The sequence below is a fragment of the Melospiza georgiana genome, chromosome 16 (assembly GCF_028018845.1).
Source record: "Melospiza georgiana isolate bMelGeo1 chromosome 16, bMelGeo1.pri, whole genome shotgun sequence".
Lineage (NCBI taxonomy): Eukaryota > Metazoa > Chordata > Aves > Passeriformes > Passerellidae > Melospiza > Melospiza georgiana.
In genome coordinates, this window is record NC_080445.1 from 15,047,203 (window position 1) to 15,069,087 (window position 21,885).

At 53.5% G+C, this 21,885-nt stretch overlaps 2 protein-coding genes across 9 annotated transcripts in view; both read left to right on the forward strand.

Moving 5' to 3' along the window:
* Nucleotides 1–1,336: 1,336 nt before the first annotated feature.
* On the forward strand, nucleotides 1,337–6,881 carry NME3 (NME/NM23 nucleoside diphosphate kinase 3). The gene is made up of 5 exons (XM_058035300.1): nucleotides 1,337–1,474; nucleotides 1,814–1,944; nucleotides 2,358–2,459; nucleotides 3,348–3,460; nucleotides 4,761–6,881. The coding sequence occupies exons 1-5, from the start codon at nucleotides 1,366–1,368 to the stop codon at nucleotides 4,876–4,878; spliced, it is 573 nt and encodes a 190-aa protein (XP_057891283.1). The 5' UTR covers nucleotides 1,337–1,365; the 3' UTR covers nucleotides 4,879–6,881.
* A 2,459-nt stretch (nucleotides 6,882–9,340) lies between these two features.
* The window catches only part of UBN1 (ubinuclein 1), a 29,899-nt gene continuing 17,354 nt past the window's right edge, over nucleotides 9,341–21,885 (forward strand). For 7 of the 8 annotated variants that reach the window (XM_058035327.1, XM_058035330.1, XM_058035332.1 and 4 more), the window contains exons 1-8: nucleotides 9,341–9,378; nucleotides 9,809–10,211; nucleotides 11,690–11,776; nucleotides 12,655–12,750; nucleotides 13,293–13,427; nucleotides 13,865–13,968; nucleotides 15,080–15,509; nucleotides 21,131–21,201. In XM_058035327.1, the coding sequence (XP_057891310.1) occupies nucleotides 9,972–10,211; nucleotides 11,690–11,776; nucleotides 12,655–12,750; nucleotides 13,293–13,427; nucleotides 13,865–13,968; nucleotides 15,080–15,509; nucleotides 21,131–21,201 (1,163 nt within the window). In that variant the 5' untranslated portion in view covers nucleotides 9,341–9,378; nucleotides 9,809–9,971. Of the gene's footprint in view, nucleotides 9,379–9,512; nucleotides 10,212–11,689; nucleotides 11,777–12,654; nucleotides 12,751–13,292; nucleotides 13,428–13,864; nucleotides 13,969–15,079; nucleotides 15,510–21,130; nucleotides 21,202–21,885 lie in introns of those variants that run through there. The other variant, XM_058035326.1, reaches the window with a different exon arrangement.

The window sequence follows — 21,885 nt, forward strand, 5'->3', positions numbered from 1 at the left end:
AACAGCCCGGGAACAGACTGGGAACGGACTGGGAACGGACTGGGAACAGCCCGGGAACAGACTGGGAACAGACCGGGAACAGACTGGGAACAGACTGGGAACGGACTGGGAACAGCCCCGGGAACAGCCCGGGAACAGACTGGGAACGGACTGGGAACAGACTGGGAACAGACCGGGAACAGACTGGGAACGGACTGGGAACAGACTGGGAACAGACTGGGAACAGACTGGGAACAGACTGGGAACAGACTGGGAACGGACTGGGAACAGCCCCGGGAACAGCCCGGGAACAGACTGGGAACAGACCGGGAACAGACTGGGAACGGACTGGGAACAGCCCCGGGAACAGCCTCTGAATACAGCTCTGGGAACAGCTTTTGGGAACAGCCTTTGGGAACAGAACAGCCTCTGAATTCAGCTCTGGGAACAGCCCCGGGAGCAGCCTCTGGAAACAGCCCTGGGAATAGCTCTGGCACCGCCCTCGCCTCCTGAGCAGTGCCCACGTCTCCACAAGGGACAGAGTTTATCTTACAAAGGCTTTTCCACGGGCAGAATAACAACCGTACTGGAGCAAAGGGGTCAGCTTTCCTCAGGCAAAGCCACGCACTGGACCACCGGGATGCAACCACTAATTATTGATTGGTACAAACGTGGGAATGATTTACTCAAAACAGTGTTGGATAAAGCAGCTGGGTCCCTGCTGTTTGGAGACGGATCCCTGCTTGTCCCAGCCGAGAACAGAGGAGAGGGAGCAGAACACTATCTCTGAACACGAGACGCAGGATGGAAGCAGAGCCAGCACCCCGTGAGGCACCTGAGCAGCTCTGGGAGCAAAGCCAGCCCTCCACAGGGCACCTGGTGCAGGTATTTCATGGGCTGGTGTTTCCAGAGGCTGATTTTGGAGGGAGCTGAACCAAGAGGTGAGTTCCTGAGCGCAGGAAATGGAGCCCTGCAGTGCAGTGCTGACGAGCCCTGAGACTGAGAGGGCACTGACAGCCGGGTCTGACAAATGGAACATGGAGTCAGTGCATGGCCCTGGGGAACTCAGAACTCCTCTTCCTGAGCTCCCTGCCCGGGCCAGAGGGGCTGCTCAGTACCGCAGCAGCCGCCCCACACCGGCCTGATCTATAGTGTGCAGTAACGACAGAGACGGCGGAGGTAAAAGTCTTATAAACACCCGGGGCGCCGTCGCAGCGGCACAGGGGCGCTCAGAGCCGGCACCAAGGAGGCCGCGGCCGGGACATCTCGCCCCGGTGGAGCCCGGTGTGACCCACCGGGCCTGCACCGGGCCCGCCCGTTGCCATGGGAACGGGCCGTTCCCGGTGTCCTCGTGTCTCGGCCCCGCCGCTCCGCGCCCCCGGCACGATGGTTCCGCGGGGGGCGGTGACAGCGCGGGGGGAGCGCGGCCCCTTTAAGAGCGGCGCCGCCATGATCTGCCTGGTGCTGGGGCTCTTCGCCGGCCTCTTCCACAATGGTACGGAACGGAACGGGACCCGCGGCCGGGGTCTGAGGAGCAGGGACCCCCACTCCCCTTGTGCCTGAGGGCCAGGGACCTCCCTTCCCCGGGAGAGACCCCGCGGTTGAAGGCCCAGGCCAGGCCCCGCTGTCCCTGTGCCCTCAGCGGCCAGCACCGCCCTGCCCTGCCCTGCCCTCCCCTGCGGGAACCCACTGTGCCCTGTACCCCCCTGGGAATCCTCTGTGCCCTGTACCCCCTTTGTCCCCTCAGCTGAGGCCCTGCCACCCCCTGTGCCCGCTTGGCTGAGGGCCCGCAGGCGCCCCCTTCCCCCCTCAGAGCTGTGCCCTGTCCCTGCAGCCCTCGGCGGGGTCCACGAACGAACCTTCGTGGCCATCAAACCGGACGGGGTGCAGCGGCGCCTGGTGGGGGAGATCATCCGGCGCTTCGAGAGGAAGGGGCTGCAGCTGGTGGGGATGAAGCTGCTGCAGGTGAGGGCCGGGCCCAGCCAGCCTGGGGGTCCCTGGAGTGGGGGAGCCCCTGCCAGCCTGGGGGTCCCTGGAGTGGAGGATTCCCTCGCCCCCCCAAGCCGTGGCTGTGCTGGTGACTACTGGGGTTCTGCCTGTAGAGCCTGCTGGTGTCACTTGCAGCTCAGAGGAGAGCTGGCACTGGGAGGGTGATTCCAGCTGTGGGGAACGTGTCTGCCCTTGGCTGTGCCCATACTCCAGGCTGGCACTGTAATCCAGCAGCTGGAAACACCTGTCTGTGTCAGGCTGCTGCTGTTTCACTCCTGGAATTGGGCATCTGTGCAAGAGCTTCATTCTGTGAATTTCCTGCATCCCCGAGGTGCAGCCCTTGCCCAGGTGCCCCTGAGGGAGCAGACTGAGCTGTGTGCTCTGTGCAGGCCTCGGAGGAGCTGCTGAAGGAACACTACAGCGCCCTGCGGGACCGGCCCTTCTACGGCCGCCTGGTGAAGTACATGAGCTCCGGGCCCATCGTGGCCATGGTGAGTGCTGCCAAGGGACAGGGACACAGTGCCAGGTGTGTGCCTGCTGGCACAGTGGAAGTAAGGTGATATTGTTTTGCAGAGGTAACCAAAAACTCCACAACTTTGTGGAAGTTGTAAAGCCGGTATGTTTATTTACAGCACTGGATGCGTGTGGAGATTTCTCTCTTTGAAAGACATGTGTACTTCTGGGAACTTCATGTCCCTTTTTATCCCCCTCTCAAATACATATACATACAATTTCACAATTGGTTCACACATATTCATTTTTACGAATTTCGAGTGACATTTGCTGCTAGTTCTTTATCAGAAAGAATTCTTAAGTCAGGTTGACCTGTTCTCACAGCAATCTCTTTATCACTCTCTGTCTCCCCCCTTTATCTCTGTCCTTCACTGAAGCAGTTTCTCTGAGCCTAGGCTTTGCAGTCAGGCTAAATAGCTATGTTTTCTAATCACAGACTTCAAAGATGTACATTTCACCTAAATCAAAATGGATTTCTACTCTGGAGAATTTTTACTCTGTCTCAATATCCCCACTCAGAGGGTCTCTTGAAGCTGTTCTGAACTGCAGGGATGTTTTCTGTTGAACATTAAATCATAGAATTGTTTAGGTTCGAATGGATCCTTAAGGTCTCATTCCACCCCCTGCCATGGCAGGAGCACCTTCCACTAGACCAAGGTTGCTCCAAGCCCTATCCAGCCTGGCCTTGAGCACTTCCAGGGATGGGGAGAAATCCACTGACAATTTGGATTATTTTCCAAAATCAACTTTGGAAGAATAATTTGGAGACACTCTTTGCTGTCTGTCACCAGGGTGGGGAGTTCAGAGGGCAGCTGTGACCTGCTGGGGCAGCTGTGGAAGCTGATCCTGCTTTTGCTCTCCTGTAGGTGTGGCAGGGCCTGGATGTGGTGAAAACCGTTCGCTCCATGATCGGGGAGACCAACCCAGCTGAGTCCAGGCCTGGCACCATCCGAGGAGACTTCTGTGTTGAAGTTGGCAAGTGAGAGCTGTGACTTTTTCTTCCCTCAGTGTTTCAGGGCATCCTGTCCAGGCATTCCTGTGCTAAGCCTGCCAGGAATGAGTCTGCATTCCCAGAGCAGAAGTTTTCCCTTTTGTGCTCAGACCAGAACTGAGCTCTGCTTGCCAGGGTTGGCTTTAATAGGAGGAAGAGCCTGGGTTGTCTTTCCTTCCTCCTGAGTGCTCTGTTGAAAGCAGGTGGGCTTTGCCTGTTTTCCTCTGCTAATCAGGACTGTCAGGCTGTGAAGAGGAAGGGAGGCTCCCACTCAGTCCTTTCATGGGAGCAGGTGAATATCCATGGCTGGTGACCTTGGGTGGCCCCAGCCTGGCTCTTACTGAACCATCCTGCCTTAGATCTGTTTCCTGGTGTCTGACACCAACCCTGCTTTGATGGAAGGGGGAAAATCTGGAATCCCTTACATAAAAAATGCACATCCCAGAGCTACAGCCACTTGCAGCTTCTCCTGTAGCAAAAAAAAGGTTCCTCAGCACAGGAGGGGGCAGTGCTGGGAGCTGGCACTGCTGGAAGGATGAATGGTGTGGGATAGGAAGGGATATTGGTTAGGTGTGGTTAGGAGCATCAGGGGGCAGGATGGTCAGGACAGAGTCAGAGATCTCTGCACCAGGTCAGGAACTTGGGGTTTATTGCAAAGGGCCTGGGGGCAGGGCCCTGCTGGGAGCTGCCAAACACAGCTCAGAGCAGGCTGAGAGAAGAGAGGGGCAGAGAGGATGAGAGGGTGAGAGAGAAGAGGGTAAGAGAGCGAGGTTCCCATTACAATACAATAAATCTTCTTCTGTGTTGAATATTCTCATTCTCACTAACCAGTCTAATACAAGATACAAATCCTATAGCATTTCCATACAGCCTATAAGAATCACTACATTACCATACTGTGTTACATTTTAAACCCTAAAAACTCCTCTTTAAACCCCTTCTGCCAAGCCAGTAAGGTCTGCTGCGACCCTTAGACCTGCCTGCAAGCAGAGGGTGTTGTTCCATCAAAAGGGGATCACCTTCAGCCAGCCACACCATTGTTTTCCTGTTGTTCAGTAAGAGATCTCAAAGCTTGCTTTCATTTCAATCTCACTTATAGTTTCCATATTCTCAAAATCTTTTGCCAGGCAATCATATTTATAAAGCTTCCCTGTCTCATCTTCCCCAGCATCGTGGGACAGGACTGGCTCCATCACTTTAATCAAATTGGTCAAGGGGGAATTTTGCAGGCTGCAGCATCCCTCTCCCACCTTTCCCAGCTTGGTGAGAGCTTTCTCCTCACCCACAGGAACGTGATCCATGGCAGTGACTCAGTGGAGAGTGCCCAGCAGGAGATCTCGCTGTGGTTCCGGCCCGAGGAGCTGCCGTGCTGGGAGGACACGGCTGCACGCTGGATCTACGAGTGAGCAGCAGGCCCAGGGCAGCTCACCCCCTCCTGCTGGGACACAGCACATCTCCATCCATCTCCTGGCAGCTGCTGGGCTGGCTGCAGCTCCTCTGTGGGATTCCTCTTCTGCCTGTGGATGCTGGGAGCTGGGCTGTGTGTGGAACTCTGCTTCAGCTCCTGCCAAGGGCAGCTCTTTGTTTTTTTTTTTCTCTCTCTGCTCTAGTAAGTAGTTGGTATTGTTGCTCTGTTTGCTGCAGCATCTTAAATCCCAAGTAGCTCAAGCTGATTAATTGTAGCAAAACTTGGGCTCTTGGCCCATTTTCTGGGTGTTCTCATCCCTGCCTGGAGCAGGAGAATGTTTTCCTTGCTGCTGGGAGAGGTGCTGGTCACAAGGTGATGGGCTTGACAATTTACCTGCTTTTCTAGAAGGCTTTTCACCAAAGGCTCTTAAAAAATCAGGCTGCTGTAGGATAAGGGAGCAAATTCTCAGTTTGGAGTTCATTCCAAGACAAGGAATGAAGGATGGGACAGTTCTCTCTCCCTTGGTGGGAGCCCTGGGTGCTGGGCTGGCAGAAGCTCACCCAGTTCCTGATGTGATGAGCGAGTCCATGGAAGGAAGATTCTCCAAATGCTGCTAAACACACAATTCCTCAGGCTCTGCTTCCTGGGCTGTGGCTGTGGGGTGGGAAGCAGCTCCTTCAGGTCTGCTCTGGTTCTCTGGGGCCAGAGAGACCCAGAAACAGCCAGACCCTGCATGGCCCTGACCCAGCCTGACACCAGACTGTCCCTCCCTGGTCACTGATGTGAGGCAGCAGCCACAGGAAGAGAGGGGGAGAGGGGGGCAGGGAAGGGTTTGTGGATCTGGGGCTCAGGAAGGACTGTTTAGGGGAGTATTTAGTTCTCTCTTGTGAGACTGTGGAGTCCTGGCACTGAGCTCTGGCAAGTGCCAGGATCTTCTTGTCCCCCTGAGAGCTTGCAGTGGAGCTTTCCTGCTGGGAGGGTGTCTGGAAACCAGTTTGTAACGGGCTGGGCACCCCCTGTGGGCTGTCCCTGGGCCACCCAGCTCGTCAGAGCTGTGCCTGAGCTCCCTGTGCAGCCTCACCAGAGCAAAAGGACAGGGACAGTGACATTGAGTCCTGCCATGGAACAGGGACATGGTTCAACCAAGGGAACAAGATCCCAGGGCTCTCCTGTGTGCAGGATGAGCTTGACCTGTGCCCTGGCAGCCTGTCCCTCTGGCTGCTCAGCCTTGTAGGTGCTGGGGAATGAGGGCAGCTCTGGGGGAGCAGAGTGAGGTCACCCCCAGCCCTGCTCTGTGCTGGCCCCAGGTGTGGGGCTGGGCAGGGCAGGGGTGGGAGGTGTCCCCCAGTGAGTGGGGCTGTCCAGCTGCCTCAGCCAAGGCTCCTCCTGCCTTGGGGCCTTCTCCAAGCACTGTGTCCAGCTCTAAATACCTGACAGATCCCATTTGCTCCTGGAACTTGTCCACTTGGCTGAACCTGGAGTCTGGCTGCAGGAGAAGGTGCTGGTGAAGACTGAGGTGGGAGGAAGGCCATGTTTGTTGTTTAACAGATGCATTGAGAAGAGCTGCTAGCACCAAGAGCTGCCAGCTCTGACACAGGAAAACTCTGCCCAAATAGCTGAGCTTCATCTCCTGCCAGTGCCTCCTCCTGAAGGATCCCTCTTCTCCCTGTCTGCACACACAAGACTGAAGATGCCTCCTGGTTCAAAGTGCACTGAACTCCAGTCAGATACAGACCTGACTCACTGAGACACAATCCCAGCCCATCCTCTCCTCTGTGTGTGTGTAGGTTTGGTGTCTGCCATGACCTTGTCCTGCTCTGGGGCACAATGGAGCAGCAGCTGCAGGGAAAGGGCCCCCACAGCCCCTGCCAGGAGCTGAGCTGTGCCTGCTGTTCCTCGAGCCCCTGGGGACTTTTAATTGCTTTGCATGTTGGTTTCTGCTGCTTCTCCTCTGTCCAAAACTGTGTTAAACTGTAATAATAAATGTTGAAGCTGTCTGTTGTTCCTCTTGGGGCCCTTGAAGGCAGGAGGCTGCAGGTGCTTGTCAAAAATAGCCTGGGCAGCAGCGTGGAGGGGAGGTTTGGGTGTCAGAGCTGGAGGAGGTGAAGGCAGCAGAGATGGCCCTGTCTCTGCCCTGTGCAGGGTTTTGTGCTCCCCACTGAAGCAGGAGCCTGGCTGGGTGGTGTTCAGTGGAGCCAGGCTGATGCTGCAGCACCACATGCTCATGGCAGCAGAAACAGCAGGGGCTGTGTTCCTGCAGGAATCACAAAACCCCAGAACAGCTGGGGCTGGAAAAGACCTCTGGAGATCACTCAGTTCCCTGTGAGAGCAGGCTCACATGGAGCAGCCATCACAGGAATGAGTCCAGGGGGTTTTGGAATGTCTCCAGAGCAGGAAACTCCAAACTCTCCCTGGACACCTGCTCCTGTGCTTTGCCACCCTCAGTGTAAAGAAATTCTTCCTCCTCTTGAGGGGGGACTTCTTGTGTTTTACTTTCTGGCTGTTGCTCCTCCTCCTTCTGCTGGGCACCACTGGAAGAGCCCTGCCCATCCTCTTGGGGGATGCCAGCCCATGTCAGACCCTGCTTTCTGCTCCTGGGGCCTTTCCCTGGATTACCATCTAAAGAGTTGGGTCTGAGCTGCTGCTGTCAGCCAAACAAACACAGAGCATTTGAAAATGAAAGATGGTTACAAATTTTATGGGCTGGGAAATGGCTTTTGACCTGTTCTCTCCATAGTTTTGATCCATGTTCTCTCTTTGCTCCATGTTCTCTCTTTTGACCTGTTCTCTCCACAGTTTTTCTCCATGATCTCTCTTTGGACCTGTTCTCTCCATAGTTTTGCTCCATGTTCTTTCTCTCTTTGGACCTGTTTTCTCTTTGGACCTGTTCTCTCCACAGTTTTTCTCCATGATCTCTTTTTGGGCCTGTTCTCTCTTTGGACCTGTTCTCTCCATAGTTTTGCTCCATGTTCTTTCTCTCTTTGGACCTGTTCTCTCTTTGGACCTGTTCTCTCCATAGTTTTGCTCCATGTTCTCTCTTTGGATCTGTTCTCTCCACAGTTTTGCTCCCAGGTGTGTCTGCTGGGCTGCTCTCCAGCCTCTCATCCCCCAGACTGTGTCCAGCCCTGCCCAGGTGCAGGTTCCAGCACTGCTGCTGTTGGATCTCACTCAGGCTGTGCCTGCCCAGCTCCCTGTGAGGCCCTCTGGGGCTCCACAGCCCCTTCAGGTCACTGTTGTTGGCAAACCTGCTTAATGGATGGTCAATTCCTGGATTTGGAGCATTTGTAAAAACATTCAAGAGCACCAGCCCTCAGACAGAGCCCTGTGTAACCCCACTGGTGACTGTCCTTTGTCCCTGCCCTGGAAAATCCAGTTCCATGGCAATCATGGGATTTTCTCCTCTTTCCCCCTGGATTTGGAGGGGTCTCCTTTCATTCCAGCCTCATCCCAGCTTTGCTGCCATATCCAGCCACCCAAATAATGGGATTTTTGGATCTTCCTGCACATCTGGATGTCCCAGCCCCTTCCCCACCATCCCTGGAAATTCTGGGAAAACCAGGCTGGATACAGGGAAAGCCATTTGGGGCCATTCCTGATGTGACCCCATTTGCTGGAATCCTTTGAGCTTGACCTGGCAGTGACTGCTGCCTGCATTGTCTCTCAAGGGGTTTTCAGCAACTCCCTAAATAACCTCCAGGATTTCAACACTGAAGTGGGACTGACAGGCTTGTAGAATGTAGGGTCTTCTTCCTTAAATCTGCTTGAGAACTGGGACATTTATCACCTTCCACTCAACACAGGCTGTCCAGACTCCCCAAACCCTGAAAAACTACGGAGAGGTGGCAGGGTGACACCAGCAGTGCCCTGGGGTGGAGCAGTTTTATAAATGCTCCAAATCCAGGAATCCCATCTTGTCCCGAACAGGTTCAGGGGCTGCTGTGAGTCTGCCATCGTCCAGCACAGCCCTGCAGCCTTATGCATGCGAGGCCCTATTTAGATATATCAGATTATTCTGTTATCCCTTATCGTTACATTCCCTACGTCGCAAATCATTCTATGGAAGAAACCTCAGCTTCTTTAAGGGACACGAGGGGCAGGACGAACGCAGCTTCCTGGAGGCTTCACGCCATTGATTCCTATGAGGCTCCACAAACGCTGCTGTGGGAGTGAGGCGGGCTCGGGCAGCTCTGCGCGCGCTCCCTCAGGGGCCGCCGCCATCTTCCCGCCCCAGCCTCCGCCGCGCGCGGGCCGCCGGGACGGGGCGGCGCCGGCGCCGGGGATTGGCCCGCCGCCATCACGTGGCGAGGGGCAGCCGTCCGCGAGCCTTTCCCGCGAGGTGTGGCCGCGCCGGCGGCCGCTGATTGGTCGCGGTGCGAGGCGTGGCCGCTGGAGCGGTCGCTGATTGGCCGTGGCGCGCGCGGCCCGGCGCGAGGGCAGCACCGCCCACGTGACGCGGGCGCGGGGCCGGAGCGGGCCCGGAGCGGCGGCTGAGGCGGCGGTGAGTGAGGGCGGGCCCGGCACCGGCACCGCGGCTCGGACCGCCCCTCTGCTCCCTCCGGCGGAGCTGCCTCCCCGGGCCCCGCTCGGCCCCTGTCCCAGAGACAGCGGTGAGCGGGCCTCCGTGCAGCGGGACATCGCGCGGCCGGAGCGCAGCCCGGGCCCGGGAGGTGCAGCCCCGGCCCGAGAGGTGCAGCCCGGCCCGGTGTTCGTGCCCAGGGCTCCCGGGCCGCGTCAGAGCTAGTGTGGCGGGCTGGTTTTGTTGCCCGCAGCTGGATTTCCTTCAGCCCTTACCCATGGAGCGGTGTGGTGCGAGGAGAGAGAGCCGCAATGGAGCTGGAGGGATAGCGAGGAACTGCCGGTGCTGGAGGGAACACTGCTACAAGGCTTGACTTCTTTCTTTCTCTCCTTTTTCTCTCTAATGATTGCAGCGAGCGCTCGCAGCACGGCCCTTTGTCACTTCCCGGGAAAACTCCGAAAGCAAAGCCCTCGTTCCGCTGCTAGCATCCTCCGTTACCCGCGCTGAAACCCCACAGACCTTTCCTAATGCCGTGGGGACGATGCCGTGAGGCCTGGTAAGGCTCGGCCATAGCCATGACAGAGCCGCACCGGGTGTCGTTCACCACTCTGCACGGGCCCCTGAGCAGCAGCTTCCTCAAGAGGTCTCGCAAGGACGAGGCGGAGCAGCCCCCGGAGGCGGAGCCGGCGGCCACGGCCGTGCGCATCACCCTGACCCTCTTCGAGCCCGACCACAAACGCTGCCCCGAGTTCTTCTACCCCGATCTCCTCAAGAGCTGTCGGGGGAAAGTGAAAGGGAGCTCTTCAGGTGATAAGGTGAGTGTCCCTGGGGGATCTGTGGGGATCTGTGCTGCAGCTGAACGTCTCAAGGGCTGTCTCAGTTGTGAGAGCTGGGTCTGTGTTTGCTGTGAGTGCTGCGAGGAGGGAGGAGGGTGGGTGAACATTGACCCACAGGCTGGGGTGCTTGTTGTCAGGCCATGCTGGGGCACTCCTTTGCCCTGCTGAAATGTGGTGTTGTGCTGTGGCAGGTGTGGGATGTGATGCTCGTTCAGTGGATCTAAAGTGAGTTTTGGTACCTGGGCAGCAGGTAGTGATAAGGAGCTGTTTTCCAAAAAGTTCCAAAGGGGACATGAATGAAAACTCCTGTAGCGTCTAAAGTTTGAGTTAGGAGTGTTTGTCTGTGAAAAGAAACTTACTGGATTCTGTTTCTTTTACTGTTTGCCTTCAGGACTGTTAGCAGTCAGTTGATGTTTTATGCCATTTAATTTTTGGGGGTGTTTTCTGGGGTTTGTGAGAAGCAGAGGCAGGTACAAAACAAGCTGGGAAAGCACCCAAACCACAGGGACACTCTCAGAATCCCAGCATAGTTTGGCTTGGAAAGGGCCTTAAAGCTCATCCCATCCCACCCCTGCCATGGCAGGGACACCTCCCACTGTCCCACGTCACTCCCAGCCCTGCCCAGCCTGGCCTTGGGCACTGCCAGGGATCCAGGGGCAGCCACAGCTGCTCTGGGCACCCTGTGCCAGGGCCTGCCCACCCTCACAGGGAACAATTCCTCATTCCCAATATCCCATCCATCCCTGCCCTCTGGCAGTGGGAGCCATTCCCTGTGTCCTGTCCCTCCATCCCTTGTCCCCAGTCCCTCTGCAGCTCTCCTGGAGCCCCTTCAGGCCCTGGCAGGGGCTCTGAGGTGTCCCTGTGAGTGAGCACCCCCAGCTCTGCCAGCCTGGCTCCAGAGGGGCTCCAGCCCTTGGGGTGTCTCCATGGGCTCCCCTGGACTCTCTGCAGCAGCTCCAGGTCCTGCTGCTGTTGTTCCCCAGATCTGGGGGCAGCTCTGCAGGTGGGGTCTCACCTGAGGGGCAGAATCCCCCCCTCCTGCTGCCCATAGCAGGGCTCAGCCCAGCCCAGGGGGGTCTCTGGGTGCTCACAGCCAGGGCAGGTCCAGCTCCCACCCCAAATCCCTTCATCTCCCAGCCTGCACTGATCCCACAGGTTCCAGGTGCTCCAGCATTTGGCTTGGTTGAACTTTGTGAGGTTCCCATGGTCCCAGCCCTCCAGCCTGCCCAGGTCCCTCTGGATGCCCTCCCACCCCACAGCTGGGTGGCATCCCCAGGCATGCTGAGAGTGCCCTGATCACACTGTCCCTGGCACTGATGTTGATCAGCACTGTCCTAAAGGTTGCTTTATCTGAGCTTCTGCCCAGCTGCTCCATTCAGGATGGGTTAAATTCCTGCAGTTTTGGTGGCACTGTGACAGGTTTGGCTGTCATTGTTTTATCCCCTTTGTTTCTGCAGAAGAAAGACCCAGCTGATCCCTTCAATGATGAAGAAAAGGAAAGGCACAAAGTGGAGGCTCTTGCTAGGAAGTTTGAAGAAAAATATGTAAGTGTTGTTTTTTTTAAATTATGTTGTGTTGTTTTTTTTAAATTATGTTCTTTGGGCTGGGCAGTGCTGTTCAGGTCTCAGGCAGTGCTTTTAATGCTCACTGGCTCTCAAGTTCCTGTTCTCCCCCAGTCCTTTATCCTGGCTGCCATGTGCTGCTTTTTATGTTCTTTTTCTGTCTCAGGGCTGCAAAAATAGTTCAGATTCATTCTTAAATCAGATGAGTCTGATTAAAGCAAATTACATGAACTAAAGTGAGCTGCAAATCACTTGCTGTGATTGATAAAACTGAGTTTTCCTTAAGCAAAAATGGATTCCTAGGCCTTGTTGCTGTGGCAGAGTGGAATGTTCAGAGTGTGAGCCCGGGGCTGTGATGAGGACAGTGCTGCATGGATCTCTCTTACCTGTCCTTTCTGTTCTTCCTTTTCCATTATTTCTGTGGCTGGCACTAAAACCACACTGTGGTTTTTATACCCTTTGGCACTTTGGGGCAGTTGTGTTGTTTTGTGGCACAGATTTGGCCCGTGGGTCCCCCTGGCACACTCTGTGTGTGTTTGATGCCTGCAGCACTGAGTCTGAACCTGCTGGAGCACTTGGGGAAGAGCAAGCCCTATGGAAGAGAGCCCTGGCAGGATTGTTGGAGGGATGCAGACCCAGTTCAGTGTGGAGTCTGGCTGGAAGTTTTTCCTTTGGCTGCACTGTTTTGTTTCTGTATGACAAGGCTTAAAACTGGATTTACACACCCTGGGAGCGCAGTGTGACGGGAGCCAGCCCTGCTTTGCTTCTGCTGTAGCTTTTGTGTCCTGGAGCCTTGTGTCAGAGTATCTGTGGGCTGCTGGGATGGAAGAGTGATCCCAGTGTCCATGTTTGTTGTTCAGGGTGGCAAGAGGCGCAGGAAGGACCGGATCCAGGATCTGATTGATATGGGCTATGGCTACGATGAGTCCGACTCCTTCATCGACAACTCGGAGGCTGTGAGTGCAGGGGCTGGGGCTGCTGGGGCTGGGAGTGCCTAAAGGGGGCTGAGGGGAGGCTGAACCTGCTCTGGGACTGAGCCACGAGGCTGCCAGGGCCAGGGAGGGAGAGCTCTGGGGCAGGGGGTGAGCTCTGTGAGAGGGGCAGCTGTGTGGCAGGAGGTGCTGGTGGGCATCCAGAGTGTTCCTGGGGCAGCACAGCCTCCTCGTGACCAGGGACAGGACTTGGGGGCATGGCTGGAGCTGAGCCAGGGAGCTGTAGGTGGGATATCAGGAAAAGGTTCTTCCCCTTTCAAGGAACAGCTTTCTCAGAGCCACAGCACCAAGCCTGTGTGAGCTCCAGAGTGTTTGGACAACACTCTCAGGGATTGGGATTGTTGGGTTGTCTGTGCAGGGCCAGGAGCTGGACTCAATCTAATGGGTCCCTTCCAGCTCAGCATGTTTTGTGATTCCGTGGATCCCACTGCATCCTCCAAGCACCTGAGCTGTGGAATGAGGTAAGCAGGTCCCAGTGGCAATGAAGTGTTGTCTGTTCTTTGCAGTATGATGAGCTGGTTCCTGCCTCTCTCACCACCAAGTATGGAGGGTTCTACATCAACTCAGGCACGCTGCAGTTCCGGCAGGCCTCTGAGTCTGAGGATGACTATGTCAAAGAGAAGAAGAAGAAGTGTCCCAAGGTCAGGAAGGAGCTTTCTCAATGATCCCCTCTGTTACAGCTCAGAGCTTGCTGCATGAAAGTGTGTTAACATCCAGAGTGGGAGAGATTTATGACTTGGCGTGGACAGGATAGGGATAGGCACATGAAATCCCATTGTATCCTAAAATTTCTGAGTAAAATGAAGCATGTCTGGCATGGATAAGACTCTGGTGGGGTTACCTGGTTCCCAGAGCAGAGGTGGCAGCAGCTCCCTGTCACCCTGGAAGTCACAGCATTATGGGAGTGGTGTCAGATGCTGGAGGCAACACATGCCAGAGCCATGGAGAGGGATGTAGGGGGTTGGGGTGATGATCCTGTGTTTTCACATGCCTGGCAGAGGCCCCAGAGTGGCTCTGGGAGTGCTGGTGATGTTGTGGGAAACTCTTTGGTTGTGACTTGTTTTTAAACCCTCTGCAGAAGCGGAAGTTGAAAGATGGGGGTGAAAAAATAAAGAAGAAGAAGAAGGATGATTCTTATGACAAGGAAAAGAAATCAAAGAAGTCCAAGTTTCCAAAAGCTGGGTAAGGAGGGGAGGAGGCAATTCTTGCTGCTCAGCATCTTGTTCCAGGGTTCCAGGTGGCTGCAGTAGGAACCTGTTGCAGTGTGGGGTGGCTTCAATGCACATTGCAAACACCAGCAAGAAACCAGCAACACCACCCCTGTTGCTTCCCAAGGTGGAAAAAGGGAAGGAGCACAGCTCCAGAGCAGCAGGGTGTGAGCATGGGGGGAGCACAGCTGGCTGCAGGAGTGGTGTTGTTTTTGGAGCTCTGTTTAATGGGAACAGATCTGGAGAGGAGAGAGAAAGATAATAACTGTTGGGATGAAGCTGTGGGAGGAAAGGCAGGTGGGAAGGGCTTGGGGCTGCCAGGAGGGAGAGGTTACAAGGCAGGCTGTGTCACTGCTCTCTCTGGGCAGTCCTTAGTACTCCTGCCCAAAGTATTTCTTGGATGAGTGCTCAGCTCTTTTATAGCTTTTGGGCTGTAAAATGGAATGATTTTTCTTTTTGTTCTGAGTCATCTTGTGCTGTAGCTCTGTCCATGCTTTGATCTGCCTGGCCTGTCTCTTTCAGTGTCTATATCTGTTGCTTTTCATTAATTTCCTGTATTTTCCTCCTAAGTTTTTTCCTTCTACCTTTAACTATTCTTTGTAATTTATTTTTTCCTGCATGGATCTGCTTTTGGGCAGCAGCAGCCCATGTGTCTGACATGGTATCAGTGTGTGATTCCTTCAAAGTGAGCAAGGAAAGGAATTTGCTCTCCTGGTTTTAACACAGCAGAAAGCTTCACACTAACTCTGTCCTGCCTCAGTTCCTCTGTACTAATTGTGCATTTCCCAACCTTCCTTGCTGGAATAACAATAATTTTTCTGTAGCTAAGTGAAAGCAGAGCTCTGTGGAGGTCGTTTAGGCCCCAGCACCTCTCTGCAGTGAGTCAGGACAGACTTCTCTGAGCTGAGAAGAGCAGCCAGAACCCTGAGACTTTTAGAAGCTGTAAAATACTTTTTCTGCTGTAATTGGTTAAGGAGCTAAGACTTTTCAGGGAGTTGTGCCTGAAGTGAACTGGGGAAAAGGGACCCTGTCTGCTCCTTGGTCTTGTATTCAGTTCCCTTTCCCCCTCTACCCTTTGTTTGCAGCTTCACAGCATTAAATGCAAGTAAGGAGAAGAAGAAGAAGAAATACTCTGGAGCTCTCAGTGTCAAGGAGATGCTGAAGAAGTTCCAGAAGGAGAAGGATGCTCAGAAGAAGAAAGACGAAGAGCAGAAAGCGGTGGCCCCTTCCCCAGCAGACCCTGCAGGCCCAAGGGAGGCAGAGGCCATGGCTGACCCTCTGCTGTCCCTCTTTGGGCACGCCAGTGACAGTGACCTGCTGCAGGCAGCCTCAGCCATGGACTCCCTGAGCGAGCTGGACCTGGAGCGGCTGCTCAGCGAGTCCCCCGAGGGCAGCCCCTGCCCTGAGCTGGAGGATGGCAGCGACCCTGCCTTGGAGCAGGAGTTCAAGCAGCCCCCATCCCTCCCCGAGGGGCTACCTGCCCCCCTGGAGAAAAGGATCAAGGAACTGGCTCAGGTACAGCAGCTCCTGGGGACACTGGGGCTGGCGGGGACACAGCTCTGCTGGGAGGGTGACAGGAGGGTGTGACAGGAATATGTGTGTGTGTGTCTGTGTGTGTGACAGGAGGGTGTGACAGGAATGTGTGTGTGTGTGTGTGTGTGTGTGACAGGAGGGTGTGTGTGTGTGACACAGGAGGGTGTGTGTGTGTGTGTGACAGGAGGGCACAGCTCTGTGTGTGTGACAAGAGGGCACAGCTCTGCTGGCTCTCTGTGTGTGACAGGAGTGCACAGCTCTGTGTGTGTGACAGTGACAGGAGGACACAGCTCTGTGTGTGTGACAGTGACAGGAGTGCACAGCTCTGTGTGTGTGTGACAGTGACAGGAGGGCACAGCTCTGTGTGTGTGTGTGACAGGAGGGGCACAGCTCTGTGTGTGTGACAGGAGGACACAACTCTGTGTGTGACAGTGACAGGAGGGCACAGCTCTGCTGGCTCTGTGTGTGTGACAGGAGGACACAACTCTGTGTGTGACAGTGACAGGAGGGCACAGCTCTGTGTGTGTGTGACAGTGACAGGAGGGCACAGCTCTGTGTGTGTGACAATGACAGGAGGGCACAGCTCTGTGTGTGTGTGACAAGAGGGCACAGCTCTGTGTGTGTGTGTGACAGGAGTGCACAGCTCTGTGTGTGTGACAGGAGGGCACAGCTGTGTGTGTGTGTGTGACAGGAGTGCACAGCTCTGTGTGTGACAGTGACAGGAGGGCACAGCTCTGTGTGTGTGTGTGACAGGAGGGCACAGCTCTGTGTGTGTGACAGGAGGGCACAGCTCTGTGTGTGTGACAGTGACAGGAGGGCACAGCTCTGTGTGTGTGTGTGACAGGAGGGCACAGCTCTGTGTTTGTATGTGACAGGAGGGCACAGCTGTGTGTGTGTGTGTGACAGGAGGGCACAGCTCTGTGTGTGTGACAGGAGGGCACAGCTGTGTGTGTGTGTGACAGGAGGGCACAGCTCTGTGTGTGTGACAGTGACAGGAGGGCACAGCTGTGTGTGTGTGTGTGACAGGAGGGCACAGCTCTGTGTGTGTGTGTGACAGGAGGGCACAGCTCTGTGTGTGTGTGTGACAGGAGGGCACAGCTCTGTGTGTGTGTGTGACAGGAGGGCACAGCTCTGTGTGTGTGTGTGACAGTGACAGGAGGGCACAGCTCTGTGTGTGTGACAGGAGGGCACAGCTCTGCTGGCTCTGTGTGTGTGACAGGAGGGCACAGCTCTGTGTTTGTGTGTGACAAGGGGGCACAGCTCTGCTGGCTCTGTGTGTGTGACAGTGACAGGAGGACACAGCTCTGTGTGTGTGTGACAGTGACAGGAGGGCACAGCTCTGTGTTTGTGTGTGACAAGGGGGCACAGCTCTGCTGGCTCTGTGTGTGTGACAGGAAGGCACAGCTCTGTGTTTGTGTGTGACAGGAGGGCACAGCTCTGTGTGTGTGTGACAGTGACAGGAGGGCACAGCTCTGTGTGTGTGACAGGAGGGCACAGCTCTGTGTGTGTGACAAGAGGGCACAGCTCTGCTGGCTCTGTGTGTGTGACAGGAGGGCACAGCTCTGTGTGTGTGACAAGAGGGCACAGCTCTGCTGGCTCTGTGTGTGTGGCAGGAGGGCACAGCTCCACTGGCTGTGTGTGGCAGCACACAGGGACAGCACACTCCAGTGGGAGTTTCTCAGATCCTCTGGAATCACACCTTTGTGTCACTCAGTTTCCTCTAAGTGATTTTCTTGAAGGCCCAGATGTGAAGTGATGTCCAAGTGCTGGATCTTGTCAGGTGCTGAATGTGACACTTGAGATCACAACTGGCCAGGATTCCTTCTTTACTCCTCTTGGAAAAGTATGGACCTGGTGCAAGCAGTAATTTCCAAAGTCAGTTTGACATGAATGGACTGAAATGTGAATTACTGAGCCAGGGGTTCTGGTTTGGGTTGGGATGGAGGTCATTTTCTCCAGAGTGGCTGTTTTGGGGCAGTTTGGAATTGTGCTGTACACAGAGCTGATATCCCAGGGATGTTTTGTTGTTGAGCAGGGAGTGCTCACCCAGTGCCAAGGCCTCTGGTGCTCCCACCCCAGGCTGCCAGTGAGAGCAGGAGGAGCTGGGAGGGGACAGCCAGGACAGGGATTCCAACAGGGATATCCCAGACAGGGGAGTCATGCTCAGCAGATAAAACTGGGGGAAAAGGAGGAGGGGATGTTTGTAGTGATGGCATTTGTTTCCCACATGAAACATGTGATGGATGGAGCCCTGCTGTCCTGGGGATGGCTCAACACTGCCTGTCCACGGGGCGTGAGGAATGAATTCCTTGTTTTCTTTGCTTGCATGGCTTTTGCTTTCCCTGTTACACTGCCTTGTCTCATTCCATGGGTTTTCTCACTTTCACCTCTGTGATTTCCTGCCCCATCCCACCTGGGTGAGGGAGCAGCAGCTGTGAGGGGCTGAGTTGCAGGCTGGGGTTAAACCATGACAAGGACAAATGCCACCATAATGTTTTCAATGTGCTGTGCTGGTCAGGACACTGAAGGGGTGCACAGTGCTGTGTGTGTGAAATAAGAGGGTGCAGCTGGAAAGCACTGGCACAGTTGTGCACTGGGAGAAGGCCTGGAAAGCCCTGTAGATGGGGCTTGAGGATTTGCTAGAACCATTTCCATGTCACAGGCAGAGCCTTTGCTGAAGCTTGGGTACCACTGGAGCTGCACCAATTTGGCAATTTGAGTCCTTCAGCCATTTTTAACATCTGGTTGTTGGGGTCCCATTAGGGAGGAATGGATTCTTTGCTTCTTTTCTGCCAGGGCCAGGATTAAGTGACCAGACAGTGTTTCTTGTCAGACTCAGATGTTTATGAGTTCTTATCTATGTCACAGTCTCACAAGCTGTGAGTTTTACAGTGCTTTTCTCTAACAAGGTAGAAAATGGCTATGTATCTCTCTCTATAAGGCCTTTTAAGGCTAAACTGTCCAATTAGGAAATGACACCAAAATTATTTTTACTTTTAACCCAATAACCAACCACCTGTGCCCACAATGTGGACTTTTTATCCAATTACACAAAACCACCCAAACCCATGGAAGAAGATGAAGAAGAAGGAGCAGCCTCTGCCCTGAAACCTCCATCTTGCTTTATATATATTACTATATTCTAAAACATTAAACTCTTAAGTTTTCCACCACACATTACACACTTCTGTTCAAACTCCACACCCACAATCCCAGTTCTGCCATTCCATTCTGGAAGCTTCTCCACAGCCTCAGGTCAGTGCAGTGTTCTCTGGGGGGGTCAGTGCCTGGCAGCACAGAAAGTCTGAAATTCTCAGTGACCAGGGTTCCAGCAAAGGAGTGAAATATATTGATGTCTAGAAGGATGATCTTCTGTCTTTTCACCAGTAGCTCCTCCTGCAGGTGGGCTCCTTCTCCATAGTGTGATGTGCTTTGGGAAGCTCCAGTCTAATTTGGAGAAGGAAAACACTGGGTGCTGGTCAGGGATCTCTTCCTGGCCTGTCACAGTGTGCTGTGAGCCTTGTGGTGTGAGGGCTGTCACCATCAGCCTGTCAGCAAGTGCTGGGAGGTTTTGTTCCTGCTGCTGGTGTGGTTTTAAACATTGATTTTAAGTCCTAAACATGCCATTGGAGCTCTGTGGTGGTTCTGCCTCCTGGGGCACTTCAGTGCAGAGCACCTCTTGCTGAAGTGAGGGATGCTGAGTAACTCCTGTCACTGAAGATAAGCTGCTCTCAGAGAACTGTTCTGCTGAGTTGTGCACTGGGAGTGAGCAGATGGGAGGGGAGGAGGAGCTGAAGCAAGTATTGCCACGGCTGATAAAAATAATGGGCTCTTGGTGGATGTTTCTGTTTCAGAGAGCACCAAAACAGCTGTTTGTGGCTCTATCTGAGTTAAAGGAGAATGTTTTGGAAGTTCCATGGTATCAGGTTAATTGTTATGGTGTTGTGAAACAGTTTAATAGCAGAGTCCCCACTGGTTTCCCTGCTTAGATTTTCCTGCTGCTGTGTCTCTTGTGGCTGGATTGTGGGTGTTAAGAGAAGAAAGAAACTGAAATTGTGGGTCAGGGCTGTGGGACATGAGCTCAGGTGGCACTGAAGAGGTGCTGGACCTCTGCCTGAGAGCCAGATCTCTATCCCAGAGGTGGGAGCATCTCCTGAGCTAAATGGAGCCTCCAGGCATTTCCTTTCTCCTTGAACTGCTTTGACTTTAACCCTCTCCTTCCTGAGTAATTTTCCTGTTTAGGATTCTCCTTAGCATTGACTCTTGTCCTTTGACATCACCTGCTGCTGGCAGGGAGGAATGTTCACCCTCTGGGCATCAATTAATTGCTTGCCTGCCTCAACTTTGGAGTGATAAATAATGGGATTTCAAAATCCTCTCCTGGTCTGCTTCCCTGTGCAAGGAATCACTAACTCATGGTGCTGCCTTGTGCCAAATCCCAGTTTTGTTTATGTCCCCACTCAGAAAAAGCTGAAAGCTCTTGGCAATTTGCTTCTACCTCATTCATCTCTTGGAATTATTTTCCTGCTGGACATATTTTTCATGGGTGTGATTGTTTTGGGCAGCACTTTGTGAGCTGCAGTCATAGCTCTGGAAGCTTCCTGAACTGGGCTTTTTTTTTTTGTTTCCATGGTGTTGACTGGGAGTAACACATCCCCTGTGGCTGTGACTCTTCTCTCTTGGTGTCTTGGCTTAGTTTCCAGATGGATCTAGTAAACCTGGTGATAAGTCTCCTCAACCTTCCTTAGATGTGATTAGTTTGAGCTTCCCTGGTCCAGGGACAAGCTCTGAGCTCATATTCCTCCTTTTACTGAGAAGATAAAACCATGCTTGAAGCTGTTGTTGTCCCCATGGCAAGTTTGCCAGAGAAGTCACCTCCTTTGTCCTAGGAAACACTCCAGAGTGGTGATTCCAATCTGGAGAGGAGAATCCAGGCTGGGAAGGTCACCAGGTGTTGCCAGGTCAGACAGGGACCCGAGCAGGGGAGGTTCACACTTCTGCTGTGTTTTGCAGAGATAATCAAAACTCTACAACTGTTGTGAAAGTTGTAAAGCTGGTATGTTTATTACAGCGTTGGATACATGTGGGAATTGTTTTTTTAAATGATATGTGTACTTCTGGGAACTTCAGGGGTTTTTTTATCTTTTTTTCAGATACCTATGTATACAATTTTACAATAGGTTCATACATATTCATTTTTATGAATTTCGCCTGACATTTGCTGCTAGTTCTTTATCAGAAAGAATTCTTAGGTCAGGTTGACTTGCTCTCACAGCAGTTTCTCTGTATCTTTCTATCACTTTCTGTCTCTCCTTTTATCTCTGTCTTTCATTGAAGCAGTTTCTCTGAGCTTAGGCTTTTTGCAGTCAGGCTAAATAGCTATGTTTTCTAACTACAGACTCAACTCAAAAATGTACATTTCACTTAAATCAAAGTGGATTTATACTTTGGAAAAATTTTACTTTGCTTTAGCTGTGGCAGAGTTTGTGTCATAAAGCTGTGCCTTGTTTTGCAGTAGTTCTGGGGTGGTTTTGAAGACACCTGGTTGCTTGTGCCAGCTGTGAAGTGCTGATGATTTGTAACACAAATTTCCTGACTTCCAGGCTGCCAGAGCTGCTGAGGGAGAAGGCAAGCAGAGATTCTTCACTCAGGACATCAACAACATCATCCTGGAGTAAGTGCTGCCAGCAGAGAGCTGTGGGAAAGGAGAGCATTAAGGAGAGCATTAGGCAGAGCATTCTTGGTAAATCCAGGAGCAGGTTCAGCAGGAATTGTGGGGTTGTCCTTGTACAGGTCTTCCAGGCAGAACATGCCCAGAATAACATGAAAGTCTCCTATAAATGGCTTTCAGTTGAAATATGATGAGCTAGGAGAGTGTTGGAGGGAATGTACCCAGGCCTCCTGTTCTCAGGATGCTGCCTGATATTTTTGTGCCTAAATTTGGTCACTTGACCTGTGAGTTTAGCCTGATGCAAGTAAATCTCTCCCTGTGAGAGATGTCAGGTGTGTTTTTGCTACTTAACTTGCATGCTATGTAGAATTGTTTGTAACTGGGATAAGGCTGCTGTGTTCAACTGGTTCTCTGGGAAAACTGGAGGAATTCCATTCCTGCTCTGTGTTTTGAGGCCCAAATTACAGAGTGCCAGTGTTGCTCAGGCAGCTGCAGATAATGGCTTCATTCTTCTGCCAGAGCCTGGACAGGGCTGATGAATGCACAGGGTTTTGTGATCAGTGCAATTACACTGACACCCAGGCTTTAATTTCATTAAGGTTTATCCAGGCACTTGCAGGGAACTGCCAAGGGGAGTTTGGGACTCTGTTTCCCTCTCATTTCCAGGGCTGATTATCACCTTCCAGC